Here is a 14,881-nt window from a genome sequence, read left to right as displayed (position 1 = left end):
CGTGAGCCAGTCAGGCAACAAGACTTGGGAGCATCCTGTACATTGCCACCATGTATGCCTCCTTCAGGAAATTCAACTGGCACCATGTCAGAGCTGAGGAGCACAGGAGAGGCAAACATCAGCCACTGCTGGGCATGTCTCTGGTCTTTCTAGAATCTGCACGTTTGGATTTGGTGAGGCTCCTTGTAAGGGCCCTGGGCTGGAAGCAGTCCCTGTTGAATGTTATTCTGAGAATGATTCCATTGACTTTTTTTAAGTGTAGGATGAACTTTTTCACCTTTATTTTATGACCACTACCTTCTTTTGAGACTCATAAGCACCATGTCAGGTAGGTACTCCCAATACTATTATTATTAATATACTATCATTACTATTATTAATATCCTCTCATCATCATCATCATCATCGGAGTGGTACAGTAGAGAAAGCGTTGGACTTGCAGATGGTGGCAGTTGTTGTTCAGTCACATCTGACTCTTGTGACCCTATGGACAACAGCACGCCAATGTTGTCTGTGAGGTTTTCTTGGCAGAGATACTGGAGGGGTTTGCCATTTCCTTCTGCAGTAGATTAAGGCAAACAAAGGTTAAATGACTTGCCCAGGGTCACACGTCTAGTAAATATCTGAGGGCACATTTGAACTAAGATCTTCCTGACTCCAGGCCCAGTGCTTTGAACCACCTACCTGTCTCTGCAGTTGGGGAGACTTGAGTTCAAATCTTTTCTAGCTGTGTGACCTGGGGCTAGTCACTATATTTCTCTCAGCCTCAGTTTCCTTATTTGTAAAATGGGAGAATAATAGTGCCTATCTCCCGGGGCTGTCGTGTGGCTTAAGTGAAATAACACACGTAAAACATGTTGCAGGTGATAAAACACCCTATAAATGTTAACTACCATTATTTCTTTGTTCACTCATGCCCAACTCTTCATGGTCCTGTGTGGGGTTTTCTTGGCAAAGACACTGGAGTGGTTTGCCATTTCCTCCTCTAGTGGATTAGGCAAACAGAGGTTAAGTGACTTGCCCAGGGTCACACAGCTACTAAGTTTCCGAGGCTGTATCTGAGCCTCCATTACTATTACTTCTTAGCTGCCTCCATTACTATTACTGCTATTATTATAATCCCTAATTTCCCTCAAAATTCAACTCAAGCACCATTTTCTATAAGAAGTCTCTCTTGCTTCCAACACCCCCGTTGCCAGTACCCTCACCCCCCAAATTGTTTATATCTCTATTGTCTCTCCCAATAAAATGTAAGCTTATTGGGGCAAGGACTATATGACCCTGGCCACTTAGCCTCTAAGCCTTGTTTTCTCTATCTATAAAATGGGGATAAAAGCATCTAAGGGTGAATGAGAGGATTAAAGGAGATCACATAAATAAAGTGCTTTGTAAACCTTACAGCGTTGTGTAGCTGTTGGCTATTATTTATTACGCTCATATTGTCATTGCATCCGCAGGACCTACTATGGTGCCCACAATGGGCACTTCAGAAATATTGAGTATTCTCATTTTACAATGAGAAAACTGAAATTCACTTGTCCAAGGTCCCATGGCTGGGAAGTGTTTCCTATGGGGATTACCAGAGGGAGGGCAATGGGGTACAGTGGCAGAGAGCACTGGATTTGGAGTTGGGGGACCTGTGTTTGAATCCCATCCGTGTGTGACCTTGGGTAAGTCCCTCAATCTCTCTGGGCTTCGGTTTTCCCATCTATAAAATGAAGGGGATGGAACAGACGACCTTGAAGGTCTTTCCCAGCTTTAGATGTATGATTCTATGAGATTCACCTCACTTGGGGAACAAAGTGAAAACTGAATTCTTATAGCCAAAGCTAGGACATATCAAAGAATAAGAAGGCACGTGTCAGGTGGTGCCAAAGAATAAGAGATTTGGATTTAAATTATTCATTGAGCATCTCAGTTCTGCTACCTCTTAGCTGAGTGACCTTGGGTAGGTTACTTAGAATTCCAGAATCTCGGAGTGGGAAGGGGGCTACAATGTCTTGTACAGCCCTTCCCTGACCAAGAATCCCCTTTAGAATACCCCTGCCAAGGGGCAGGTAGGTGGCACAGTGAGTAGAGCACCAGCCCTGGAGTCAGGAGGACCTGAGATCAAATCCGGCCTCAGACACTTGACACACTAAGTGACCTTGGGCAAGTCAATTAACCCCAATTGCCCCGCCTTCCTCCCTCTAAGAAAAATAATTAAAAACAAAAATCTGAAAAAAAACCCCAAAAAACAAGAATACCCCTGCTAAATGGTCAGCCACTCCTCTAAGGGACAGCCAACTGCCTCCCAAGCCAGCTAGCTAATTCTGCTCTGGGACACGACATTTCTGATGGCACCAACAAGCAGAGCAGAACTTAGGGCATATGGAGACCCCTTCCATAAGTAAGCTATGCATATAATGAGCAGGATTAACGTGCTTAGGTTAAGAGTCCATTTCACTATAACAGACTCAGGTCTCATGCTCTTAAAACATAGAATGTCAGAGCTGCAAGGGACCTCAGACATCAATGAATCTACCCCCCTTGTTTGACAAAGAAGGAAACTGAGGCCCTAAAGATCCTACCACAGAGTTGAGAATGGATTTGAGGTCTCTGGCCTATCAGATCAGTGCCCTTCCCATGCAACTACAGCACTTCTCACTTAAGGAAGTGGGCAATGACAATGGCAGAATTTCAATGAGAATTTCTAGAGTTTGGGGGAGCTCCCGAATTAGAAATTATTTTCCCACCAGGAAAAAAAAAAACAGATGCGATTATTTTGTTGACCACTGAGTCTCATTTTGACACTTGGGTGAATTTTTTTTTGCCGCTACTTTGCCCGACTATACGTACCACAGCAACAGAAAAACCTGTTGCTCCTTGATAACAGGATGGAACTTGGGACTTACTGGAAGTCATTTGAGACTCTCTTACACCTTAGAGAATATGTGTGTTAAAATGTGTAAGGTGAGGATTGGAAAATACCTGGCTAAAAATGAGACCTTGGAGGCTCAGAATTTGTCCTGACTTGATAAGATCTAACACCTTGCAACTTTAGATCACCAGCACGGTATCTTTCCCCTAGTCACCATTTTAAATCACAGAATTTTCAGTGGAAGGGACCTCAGAGGCCACAATGTACCTGACAAATGTTAATCCAGGCTCCCTAGACCTCCCAAGGAGGGGAAACCCACTACTACCCAAAGTAGTAGTAGTAGTAGTAGTAGTAGACCAGTTTTTGCTGACATCAAGCATAAATATGGTTCTCTAAAACTTTCACCTTTTACACCTAATTCTGCCCTCTGGGCCAAGCAGAAAATTCCCTCTTCCCCACCATAGTCCTTCAGACACTTGGAGACAGCAGTCAAGTCCTCCCTATGCCTTCTCTTCTCCAGGCTAAATATCCACAATTCCTTCAACTGATCCTCCTATGGCGTGAAGCTGAGGCCTGTCACCATTCCTGGCTGCCTTCCTCCGGACATTCTCCAATTTATCAGGGTCTTTACTAATACGTGGCACCTAGAACTGAACACAATCCAATATGATCTAAGGAAGAGAGAGCACAAGGGGACTTTGTGCTCCCTTGTTCTGGACACTGTACCTCTCTCATTTAATGTCACAGTAGCCCTCCTAACAGCTCTATGACACCATCGGCTCACATTTTTCAGAAAAGAAAACTGAGGCCTAGAGAGAAGTGACCTGCTCAGGTTCACCTAAATTGTAAGTGGCAGAGCCATTTGAACGCTGGTCTCTGACTCCAAATTCAGGGCTCTTTTCACTGCAACACACCCTCCCCATTCCTGGGCCATATCAACTCTGGGAAAGTTGAATGGGAGCCCAAATTCTTGTGTTTCAGTAATTCCTTCACAGGTACTTTGGCAGAGCAAGTGCCGGGTCTTACAAGAAGGCAGAGAAAAGCCCTTTTTGATCTGATATTACTTTCCGACAAGCCAGCCCGCAGACAGCCTGGCTGTAAAAGCAGGAGGACGAAGGTGGTTTGGAATGTTCAGAATGTTCGTGTGTGTCCCTGGGCCGAGCCTGGCCAGGAGCCAAACCTGTGCTGTGAGCTGGGCTGGATGTGGCTAGCACTGCTGAAATAATTTCTTCTTATTATTATTAATACTAATAACAGCTAACATTTTGTAGTGCTTATTATGTGCAGGCATTCCACAATTATGATCTCATCTGATCCTCACAACAACCCTGCCATTATGATCCCCATTTTACAATTAGGGAAACTAAGGCAAATGGAGGTCCTCTCCATACTGCCACTTCCAATTACAAGAACTTCATAGATTTAGACTTGGAAAAGATCTTAGAAATCACCTAGTCCAGCTTCCTTGTTGTACAGGTGAGGAAAGTAAGTCCCGGGGAGGGGCCGGTACAGTGACTTGCCCACGGTCATACAGCTAATGTGTCCTAGATGGGATTTGAACCCAGGTCTCCCCAATTCCCAGTACAACATTCTAGCCATTATGCCACATGCCCATCAAGTGACCTGCCCATTATTACACAGCTGGTAAGTGTCTGAGGCTGGATTTGAACTCAGGTCTCCAGGCCCTATCTACTCTATGCATTGTGACACCTAACTGCCTTGTTGTTGATTGTTGTTTGTTGTGGTTGTTTTCTTCAGCTGGGGGATGGCCCCACCACTCATTGTCTGCATGGCCTTCCAGAAAGTTACTCCTGCTCTCTGGGTCTCAGGTACCTCCTTTGCAAAATGAAGGAAGACAGTTGTACTAGAATGATTACCTTAGGAATGCTACATGGGAAGCTGCTGAAAGAACTGAGGTTTAGCCTGGAGGAGAGAAGACTAGGTAAGGATACGACAGCTTTCTTCAAAGGCTATCCCCTGGAAGTGGTGCACTTCCCCTGTCTGGGACTCAGCTTTCCCATCTATCAAATACGAACAATAATCCCCGACCTGAATCCTCACAGGAGCGTTCTGAGGATAACAGCTAGACAGAACAGGGAGTAAAGCTCTGGACTTGGAGCCAGGAAGACCTGAGCTCCAATTCTGCCTCAGACATGTACTTGCTACGTGATACCGGGCAAATCACTTAACCGCTGCCTGACTCAGTTTCCTCATCTGTAAAATAGGGGTAATCATAGGACCCACCTCCCAATGTTGCTGTGAGGATCAAACAATTTAACATTCATGCTCTGTAAACCTTCAAGAGTTTGTAACTATCAGCTATTATTATAGTAAGTGAAGTCCTGGCCTTCTGAAACTTGCTCCAAGCAGAAATCCTTGTAAACAACTTGGCTCTGACATATTTTTGGTAAAAGGTAGAGTACGGTTAATGTAGGTAAAGCACTTTACAATCACTAAGGCACTATGTAAGTATCTATTGTTGTCACCATTCTTCAAAAACCAAGTTTAAATCAAAATGTTGTTGAAAATTTCATTCATTTCATTTCTTGAAAGCACGCATTTTTACTTATGCGTCCAGACTTTAGAAACACCCTGTATGTAACAAGAGGGCTGGACTAGATGACCTCTAAGGTCTCTTCTAAATCTATGAACCTACTATAAATGGAACCGGAAATACACCAGGTGCCTCTAATAGCATTTCTCCTCATAGAGATGCTGGGAATCTTGTTTCTGAGAGTCGTGATAACGTGGAATGGAAGTGTCTTTGAGAGACTATGGAACATGTATGGATACTTTTAGCTCACTCTGGTCTGCTAACCCTGTGGTAAAGAGGAAGTTCATTGATTGGCTATGGAGGCATTCAAAAAGGCCTGTCAGTCTCAGCCTAGGTTTTTGGGGCCCTTTTCTCTTGAGCTATGGTTTGGGGGGGTGTCTCAATCTCATTGACTCCTTCTTTTGGAGAATCCTTGGGGACTTCTCCCTTCTGAGGGCATGTGGCCTTGTGAAAGGCATCAATTCTTAGCCTCTATGTTGGTTCATTTCTATTCTAGGGGAAAGGAGTTTCAGGAAAACACATTGGCATATGGGTCTTTGGATTTGTAGCCAACATGGCAGTAACACCCAAAGGAGTAAGGAATGGCCTTCAGGAGTGACCTTCAAGACCCCAGCCCAATGGTAGCTGAAAAAAGGATTCATTTGATAGCAATGACGCATCTAAACATGAACTTGGGGAGAACTGAGCTTTGTAGGAATTGAGTTAAGAGTGAGCCTACTCCCTCCTTCCCTAGATGTGGGTAGTATCGGGGGAGTATGCCCCTGAGGTACTAGGGGACATGTTTGTATTTTTTTCTTGCTAGTTCTTGAAAGTAAATATCATTTGTCAAAGCTAATTGATGTTAAGTAGGTAAGTGGAACTGGGGCACTAGTCACTGGTATCTAACAGTAGCTGGAGCACCACTGATGGGGGCTCAAACTAATAGCAGTAGAGAAGAGAAACCCACAAACACCCCAGGGCACTGGGAGAGAGAGCCAGAGCACCTGCCCAAGGTCCCACAGGTAGTAATGATAGAGCCAGGAGTATCTCAGCCTAGAGAAAAGAAGCCTTAGAAGAGACATGATCGCCATCTTGCAAAACAGCTTAATCTCTTGAATCTAATGAAGGGGTTAGATCTGTTTGACACAAAAGAGTTGAGCCCAAAGCCAAGGATGAAAGTTTCAGAAAGGCAGATTGAGGTTCAATTTAAGGACAAACCTTGTAACCATTAGAGCTGTCTGGAAGCAGAATAGCTTCCTTAGGAGATGGTGAAGTTCCCCTCTTGAGAGGTCTGCAGGCAAAGGCTGAATGGCAGCTTGTCCATGATGTAGCAAGAATTCTTATTCAGGTATAGGCTGGGCTTGATGGATTCCAACTATAAGATGCAGTCCTCTGGTTCCAAATTAAATGCTTTCTCCCCAAATCACACTGCCTCTTTAACATGTGTGTCTAATTTTCTTAAATGGATCTGGGGCTTCTTCAGCCTAGGGAGTTTTTAGTGTAGAAACTCCCTCTTCCAAGGCAGATACATCCTAGGAAATTGTCTGAAGCTTCGACAGTTTAAGGGACTTGCCCAGGGTCACATGGCCAATTAGTGTCAGTGAGCAGAAATTGATCCCAGGGTTTCCCAATTTCAGGCCCAGCACTCAGTATATTGTACTAAGCTTCCCTTAGTAATAGTAAGGATAGAACTAGATACATGCCGTCAGGATGTCAGGGCAGCTAAGTGGTAGAGTGGATAGAGTATTGGGCCTGGAGTCAGGAATACCTGAGTTCAAATGCAGCCTCAGACACTTACTTAGCTGTGGGAACCTGGGCAAGTCACTTGACCCTGTTTGCCTCAGTTTCCTCACCTGTCCTGTCAAATGAGCTGGAAAAGGAAATGGTAAATCACTCACCATTCTAGTACCTTTGCCAAGAAAACCCCAAATGGGGACATGAAGAATGGAACATGACTGAAAAAGGAGTAAACAACTTTAGGATTTCAGAAATATTTAGAAGCATGACATCCTACGAGCTGGGGGACATCTGTAAATGTCTTGTCTACTTCAAACAGGACTGAGACAGTGTGGGACAGTGGAAAAGGCACTGGATCTGGAGTGAGATTTTCCATATCTGTAAAATGAGGTGGTGGGGTTGGATGGCCTCTGAAGTCCCTTCCACCTCCTGATCTGAGATCCTGTAAACTGTTGTAAACTGCTGTAAAGTGTTGTAATGGGATTCTTGAGAAGTCATGAGGATATCGGTTGTGGGAAAGCAAGGGCTCACTTGGAGAACCCTGATAAAGCAACCGCTTACAGACTGTCAAGTATGTCGGAGATGGGTGGGGGCCGGGAGGGAGTCTGGGCAATAGCTACTGAGTTTATTGGACATCTTCTCTACCCTTCCCTGGGCAGTCCCTCCCCCACAATGAGTTATAACCTGGCATGCCAGTGTGCAGGAGCTGGAGTGTGCAAATATGAGAAATATTCCGAGATGAATCAGGGGAATGCAATGTCAAGTCCACTCTTCTCCTGCGATGAGGATAATAGCAAAGAAGGGCCTGGAGATTACAAGTGAGCCTCGGGTTACACAATTAGGTGTATTTGAATTCCAGGCAGATCTGATTCAATCTAACAAACATTTGTTAAGTGCCTGCTGTGCGCAAAGGACTGGGTTAGTTGCTGGGGATGAAAATGAAATGGAGGCAGACAGATGTTAAGTGGGTTGCCCCAGGGTCAGATAGTCAATAAATGTTTGAGGCTGGATTTGAACCTGGGTCTTCCTGACTCCAGGTCTAATGTTCTATGCCACATTCAGTTGTTTGGTGGGGTTTTTTTTTCAGTTGTCATTCAGTCATTTTTCAGTCGTGTTTGACTCTTCATGATCCTGTATACATACACACACATACACACAATACACACAGATACACAGGTGTACATATAAATGGGCATCCATACATCACACAGGTATGTACATATACACATACATATACAACACACATCACATACATACACACACTTCTTACCTAGTATCATATAGTGAAAAGAGAGCACTGTCTCTGAGTCAAATGACCTGGGTTCAAATCCTGTCTCTTGCACTATGTGGCCTAGGCATGTCACTGTCCCTTTACATGCCTCAGTTTCCTCATCTGTAAAATGAAGCAGTTGGACTAGATGATCTTGAAGGAGCCGCCTGGCTCCAGACCCACGGTCCTAGGATCCACCCATCCCCTCTCCTTCCAGTTATCTTGTGCAGAAATCTGGATTTCATCCACTGAATTTGTTTAAAGCACAGGGTCTTGACCTTGGAAGACTTGGGGAAGCCAATAGCCCCTTCTCAGACTGGGATTTTTTAAGAATTCACAACTGAAGGAAGCATTAAATTTCAGTTAGTGGTTAGTGAAAATGAAGATGTCTTTTTTCCATCCAAGTTCATAGATTACCTGAAATCTATCCACGGACCCCAGTTTAAGAACCCAGGGCATAAAGTGGAGTCTTTTATACAGTTTAACTAGAGGTCAAGACCACTGAGTCAAGAGTACTGGGTTCAAATCCTGTCTCTGATCTACATTTGTTTTCTGGTCCTAGGCAAACCACTTAGCCTTTCTGATTCTCATCTGTTAAATAAATGTGATGATCACAGTCCCTATCTCAAAGAGTCATTGTGAAGGTTTAGTTCGGAAATGTTTCTGAAAACATGACTAATGGGGAAATTTCTTTAACATGATTGCACACGTATAACATATCAGATTGCCCGCTGTCTTGGGAAGCAGGGAGGGGAGAGAAAGAGAGAGAAAAATCTGGAACTCAAAATCTTATAAAAATGAATGTTGAAAAGTATCTTTACACGTAATTGGAAAAACAAAATACTATTTAAAAAATAAAAAAGAAAGAAAAGATAATGTTTGTGAAGTACTTTGCAGAGGTTAGTTTAGGATTGTTTTCTTCTCAAGGAGAATCAGGGCTACTTCCTCACCTTAATAGCAGGCTTCTGGGTCCTTGGGAGGCATTGAAATTGGAGCTACTAATGAGATAATAGGTTTCTCATATCCCTTCTACTCTAGGGAAAGGTGAGGCAGCTGCGTGATGTAGTGGGCAGTGAGGTGGTGCAGTGGATAGAGCACCAAGCCTGGAGTCCGAAAGATTCATATTCTCGAGTTCAAATTCAGCCTCAGATCCTGACTAGCTGTGTGAAGCTGGGCAAGTCACTTCACCCTGTCTGCCTCAGTTTCCTCATCAAATGAGCTGGAGAAGGAAATGGCAAACCGCTCCAATATTTTGCCAAGAAAACCCTAAGTGGGGTCACAAAGAGTCAGACACGCCTGAAAACGCCTGAACAACTGAACGTGGCTGTAGTGGATAGAGCATTAGACCTGGAATCAGGAAGATCCAGGTTTGGATCGAGGCTCAGACACTTATTGACTGTCTGACCCTGGGGCGAGTTACTTAAGGGCTGTCTGCCTCATTTTCCCCATTTGTAAAATGAGGGAAATGATAGCACCTACCTCCCAGGATTGTTGTGAAAATCGATTTAAATGATCCTTGCGATGTGTTTTACAACTTTAAAGCAATATAAATGCTAGCTATGGATATTATTATGTGACAGAGGAGGAAGGAGCAATCATAGATAAAGCGGCCCCTCTCTGTTAAGCAATATTGACCATCCCCAGACTTAGCTTCCATATGCATTAGGTCCCTTTTGATTTCCTCCTCTCCCCAGTTCCCTGGAATGTCCCATTTGGGCTGGAGGTTTGGCTTCTGATACCCGAGGAAGACCGTGAGGCCTGCTCCAGGAAGGGCCTGGCTCATCACTCCATCCATACCTAACACATCTGCTAGGACTGGACTCGGAGCCAGGAGCTCAGGGAAGGAGCTCCAAGGGCCGGAGTGGAACGCGTTATTGGCAGGGTCTGGGGGGAAATCACAAGGAAATGGATTCACAGCGATGATTAATCCTGGCTGGACAGATACTAGAAAACACATGTGCATTCTCTGCAAAGAAGGAACTGCAGAATCTGCTGAAATCAGTTAGCCTACTCCAGGGCCCCGAAGTCTGCCTGGGACCTTCGGTTCAAGGTCAGGGTGGGGCCCGATGATTTGGAGAAAAACAGTAGACTTGGCCAATCTTTTGGGGAGAGTCCTGCTCCGAATCTGCTCACGTAGGATGTGGCAACATGAGGTCCTTGGATTACAAAACTGGACAAGGAAGCCGCCCTAGGGTGGGCAAGGGTACCGGAGAAGCATAATGAGATTCACCATCAATGTTATCCTAAGCGGAGGTTCCTCCGATAATAGTTTTGTTCGATAGAGTTGTTCACCTGCATTCAGGCTGGCTCATGTGTTCTCCCAGGACAATTCCCCCCCACCCCCAGCCGAGCAGCTGAGCACACTTGCACTCTCTATCAGTCTCCTCACGTTCCTTTCTTTGGCAGCGGAATGCTGCCGGTTGGGAAGGAGGAGGTTGTTTATGAGAAGACCAGACGGAACACCACCTTTGGGTGGCAATTTTGCCATCTATTCCCTGGTCTCCCATGATTACAGCTAGCTGTACCCCCAGTGAAGAACAGAGGATGTCTCTCCCTCCCTTCCTCAGTGAGCCTCCAATGTCAGTTAATTTGGGTGCCACCTACACGTCCCTCGTCTAGGGAGCGCTGAGAAGCCTAATTTGCACATTTTGCCTCCCAAAAAGAGATATAATTGAAAGAGAGAATGGTATGCATTCCGGGGGAAGCAAGGGCCCCTAAAAATAAAGCCAGTCATGTGGCACCTCTAAAGAGAGCTGGTCAGACACACTCTCTTTGAACCAAGCTGCCCGAGAACACAGTGCTGGGTGCTGGCTGTAATTTTCAGAGGTATTTTTGTCCTTGCACAGAATTAGCGAAGAGAAGGCGAGGCCAGGTCATCCCCCACCCCTGCCCACCCAGCCTGCCCAGCAGGGTGACTGCCTCCAGTGTTCTGTGTATTTTCTAAAAGTGGATGAATGAGCTTCCTGTCTCCCCGTAGAGCAGCTGATGGAAGGAACACAGGGACTCGGGGGCTAGGAGGTGGGCAGGAGGCCCGGATCGGAGTCTGAGCTCTACCCCCACCAGCCCCGTGACCTTGGACAAGTCACTTCCTCCGGCCAAGTCTCAATTTCCTTATCTGTAAAACAAAGGGGGCAAGCTTTATGTAATAGATAGAAGACGAGATTTGGAGTGGGGAAGTCCTGGATTCAAATTCTGCCTCTGACACTCGCTTGATATGTGATACCAGGAAGGTCACTTCTCAGTCTCTCCGATATGTAAGAAGAGTAACAAGCACCGTATGATGTGGTGAGTGCTGGACACAGACTCAGGAGGACACGGGTTCAAATCCTGCCTCTGGTATTTATTTGATGCAGGATCATGAACAAATCGCCTATCTCTGAGCCTCCAGCACTTCATCAGCAAAACAGAATGACAATATGCGTAGTACCTGCCTCATGGGGTTCTTGTGAGGATCAGATATGTATATGTAGTGTTTTATGTAGGGGGTGGGAGGGGCAGGACAGAAGAAGCATGTATAAAGCGCCTACTATGTGCCAGGGACGGTGCTAAGCACTTCACAAATGTGATCTCACTGGATCCACTCAACAACCGTGAGAGTTGGGGGCTATTATTATCCCCATTTTACAGTTGGAGAAACTGAGGCTGACAAAGGTTAAGTGACTTACCCGGGGTCACGCAGCTAGAAAGCGTCTGAAGCCCCATTTGAACTCGAATGTTCCTGACTCCAGGCCCACTGCTCTATCTCCATGAGGGCCTTGCCCCTACGTGAACCTACACCCCCACAGCAGCACCACTGAGACCAGCCCCTTCATGTGAGGTAACTGAGGCCCAGAGAGAGGGAGAGATTTGTCTGAGGTTACCCAGGACTCAAGAAGCAGAGCTGAGATTTGAACTCAGGTCCTGTAGCTCCAAATCTGGTTGCCTCCCAACACTTGTATTCAATCATAAAAAGCAATCACTGTAGTCACTTGCTCAATAGACCACAAAATGTTAAGCGTAAAATAATAATAGTGGGAGAGCAGCTTGGTGGGTGACTCGGTGGAAGGAACACTAGACTTGGAGCCAGGAAGAGTTCTTGAGTTCCAATGCTAGCTCTATGACCCTGGGCGAGTCATTTCCCTCCTCTGTGCCTCAGTTTCCTCATCTGTAAAATGGACATCATAATAATAGCCCCCTACCTTAAAGGGTCGTGTTGAGGATCACATGAGATAACCTATGTCAAGTGCTGTATAAACCTTTGCTCCATGACCACTCCTGGGATGTCCCAGATGAAATCGGAAGAACAAGAGGTGATCATAGTAATAGACTTTTCTAAATCCTCTTTAAGGTTGACAAAACACTTTATCAGTGCTAGGGGTTAAACCAAAGGAATGAAGGGGAGAGAAAGGAAGAGACAGAGGATGAAGATGGCCAGAAGACCCCAAACAAATCTCTCCCTGTACAGAGGCTGGGACCTTCTTGAGAACAGGGACTGCTTTTTGCCTTTCTTCGTATCCCCAGAGCTTAGTAGGGTGCTTGGCACGTAGTAGGCACTTTAAAAATGCTTCTGGAATAACTGACTGACCTAGGTTGTCAGTCCTTCTGTTCAGGAAGCATTTCCTACGTCTAGAAGTGGGAAGGGTTCTTCTAGACCACTGAGTAGCCAACCCCTCACTTAACAGATGAGGAAACTGAGTCAGAGCAGTGGAGTAGTTTGTTAATGTGTGGCCAGGGCTAGATTTGAAGTGCAGGCTTTTCTGGCACTGTGTACAGGCCCTGATGCCTCTCATTTAATATCCAGACAAAATCTCCCCTCTCCACAGGTACCCCCACCTCCACCTCAGACACACACCAGCTGACTAACTCTAAGCACAGCAAAGTGGTTGAGCAATTCTATGATTATTCAATGACTAAAGACACCAGCCGGGATAAAAGGAAGTCCCAAAACAACCCTCCTTTCCCTTGAAGTAATTTTTAAACTGAATTATGTGGATAATTCCCTCAACTCTCCCATTACTCTGCCAGTGTAGACACAGCCCCTCTTTGCCCTTCAAATTCTCCACATTCAAAAGGAGTTTCCTCCCTTCTTCTTCCTCCTCCTCCTCCTCCTCCTCCTCCTGTGAAAGAGACCTTCTAGCAATCCCCTGGCTAGCTCCGCCGACGATGTCAGGAATGGTGAGAAATCTGGGGGTCCCTGAGAACACACCCAGACCACAGTCATGAAGTTGGAAGGATTTCAGAGGCCAGTCAGTTTAACTCAACCATTTTACAGAAGAGGAGCCTGAGTCCCAGAGTAATGAAGTGACTGGTTCATGGTTGCACAGGTGATACGTAGCAATAGCAAGATTTGAACCTGTCTCCTCTGACTTCAAATTCATGAACTTGGAGAAGGTAAAGCTTGCCCAAGCCAGCAGGAATGAGCCTGGTCTCTGGTACCTCTGGATCCTGGATGAATCCTGGCTCCAATCTAACCTCCCACCCTCCCTCCCCATCATTATTAATGGGACTATTGATCTTCCAAGCTCTGCCTTGTGGGAGAGCTAGGCTGCCTGGGTCAATGAGGAGGCCACTGTCTTATTAGCAGATTTCAAAGCGTTTTGTTCGCCCAACAGTGGAGGTCACACAAGGCGCCTGAAGAGATGCTCCCCCAAGGCTACCCTCCCGCCCACCCCCTCCCCGCTCCCAGCTGTCTATTTTCCCTGGTAGTCTGAGGATACAAAGCCTTTGTAAGATTCTATCAACCCTCTCTCGCGGAAATGAGGTTCTCCCTGACCCCAAGCTCTTCTTCCTCCACCTTAAAGTGTTCAGACCCTTAAGCATTCCCTCCTCCAGCTCCCCACCGATCACAAGGGCGGCTCCAAAGAGCTGGACACAAACAATCCGTCTTCAATAGGGCATGTCTCTGCTCCTGAGCGCGTGACCATATCAGACCCTTACCTTCTTCTGCGATCACCCAGAGGGGAGAGCTTCCTAAGATCAGTAACAGGATTTGAAACTGCCACATCTTCTTCTGCCTGGATAGTGCGGGCCAGGGGGATGTTTTCTTTCAGAACTGCAAACTAGTCCGATCTCCAGCTCGGATTAGTCCAAATCGTACCAGCTAGGGGAGGGAAGGCAAGAATGGGGTGGGGGGAGTCAGAGAGCGTCCAGCCTCTGAGGATTCCCCTGATGGGTGGGTCTCCGCCTCCCACAAGGAGAAAAAGAGAGAGCGGAGGCTGATCGGCCTGGGGACCAAACTTTCTAAAGAAAAGTTCCAATCAGTCAGCCAGCCGCACAGAGCTTCTCTCCAGCGAGGGGAGGGAGCAGTGGTGCATAAGGTGGTCTCCGAGAGGGAGGAACCCTAAGACCGCCCTCTCTTCTGTTTGGCCAGTGTGGAAAACTATGAGCTCAGAGCAGGTTTAAAGTTACAGGGCTGCAGCTGCATTGCGTGGGTCTTAAGTGAGCCCAGGGCCCTTAGATTTAGGAGGATTTGATCTGATTTTTGTCTAGGAGTGTCAGGGAA

General features: G+C 46.1%; 1 protein-coding gene across 1 annotated transcript in view; it reads right to left on the bottom strand.

Moving 5' to 3' along the window:
- Positions 1–14,539, bottom strand: part of PDPN (podoplanin) — a 47,702-nt gene extending 33,163 nt beyond the window's left edge. Inside the window, exon 1 of the mRNA XM_036745652.1 lies at positions 14,317–14,539. Coding sequence (XP_036601547.1) covers positions 14,317–14,383 — 67 coding nt within the window. The 5' untranslated portion in view covers positions 14,384–14,539. The remainder of the gene's footprint in view (positions 1–14,316) is intronic.
- Positions 14,540–14,881: the final 342 nt, after the last annotated feature.

This window comes from Trichosurus vulpecula, chromosome 2 (assembly GCF_011100635.1).
Source record: "Trichosurus vulpecula isolate mTriVul1 chromosome 2, mTriVul1.pri, whole genome shotgun sequence".
NCBI classification, from domain to species: Eukaryota; Metazoa; Chordata; class Mammalia; order Diprotodontia; family Phalangeridae; genus Trichosurus; species Trichosurus vulpecula.
The sequence above is the reverse complement of the archived record's forward strand: the minus strand, read 5'-3'. Positions and strand labels throughout refer to the sequence as shown.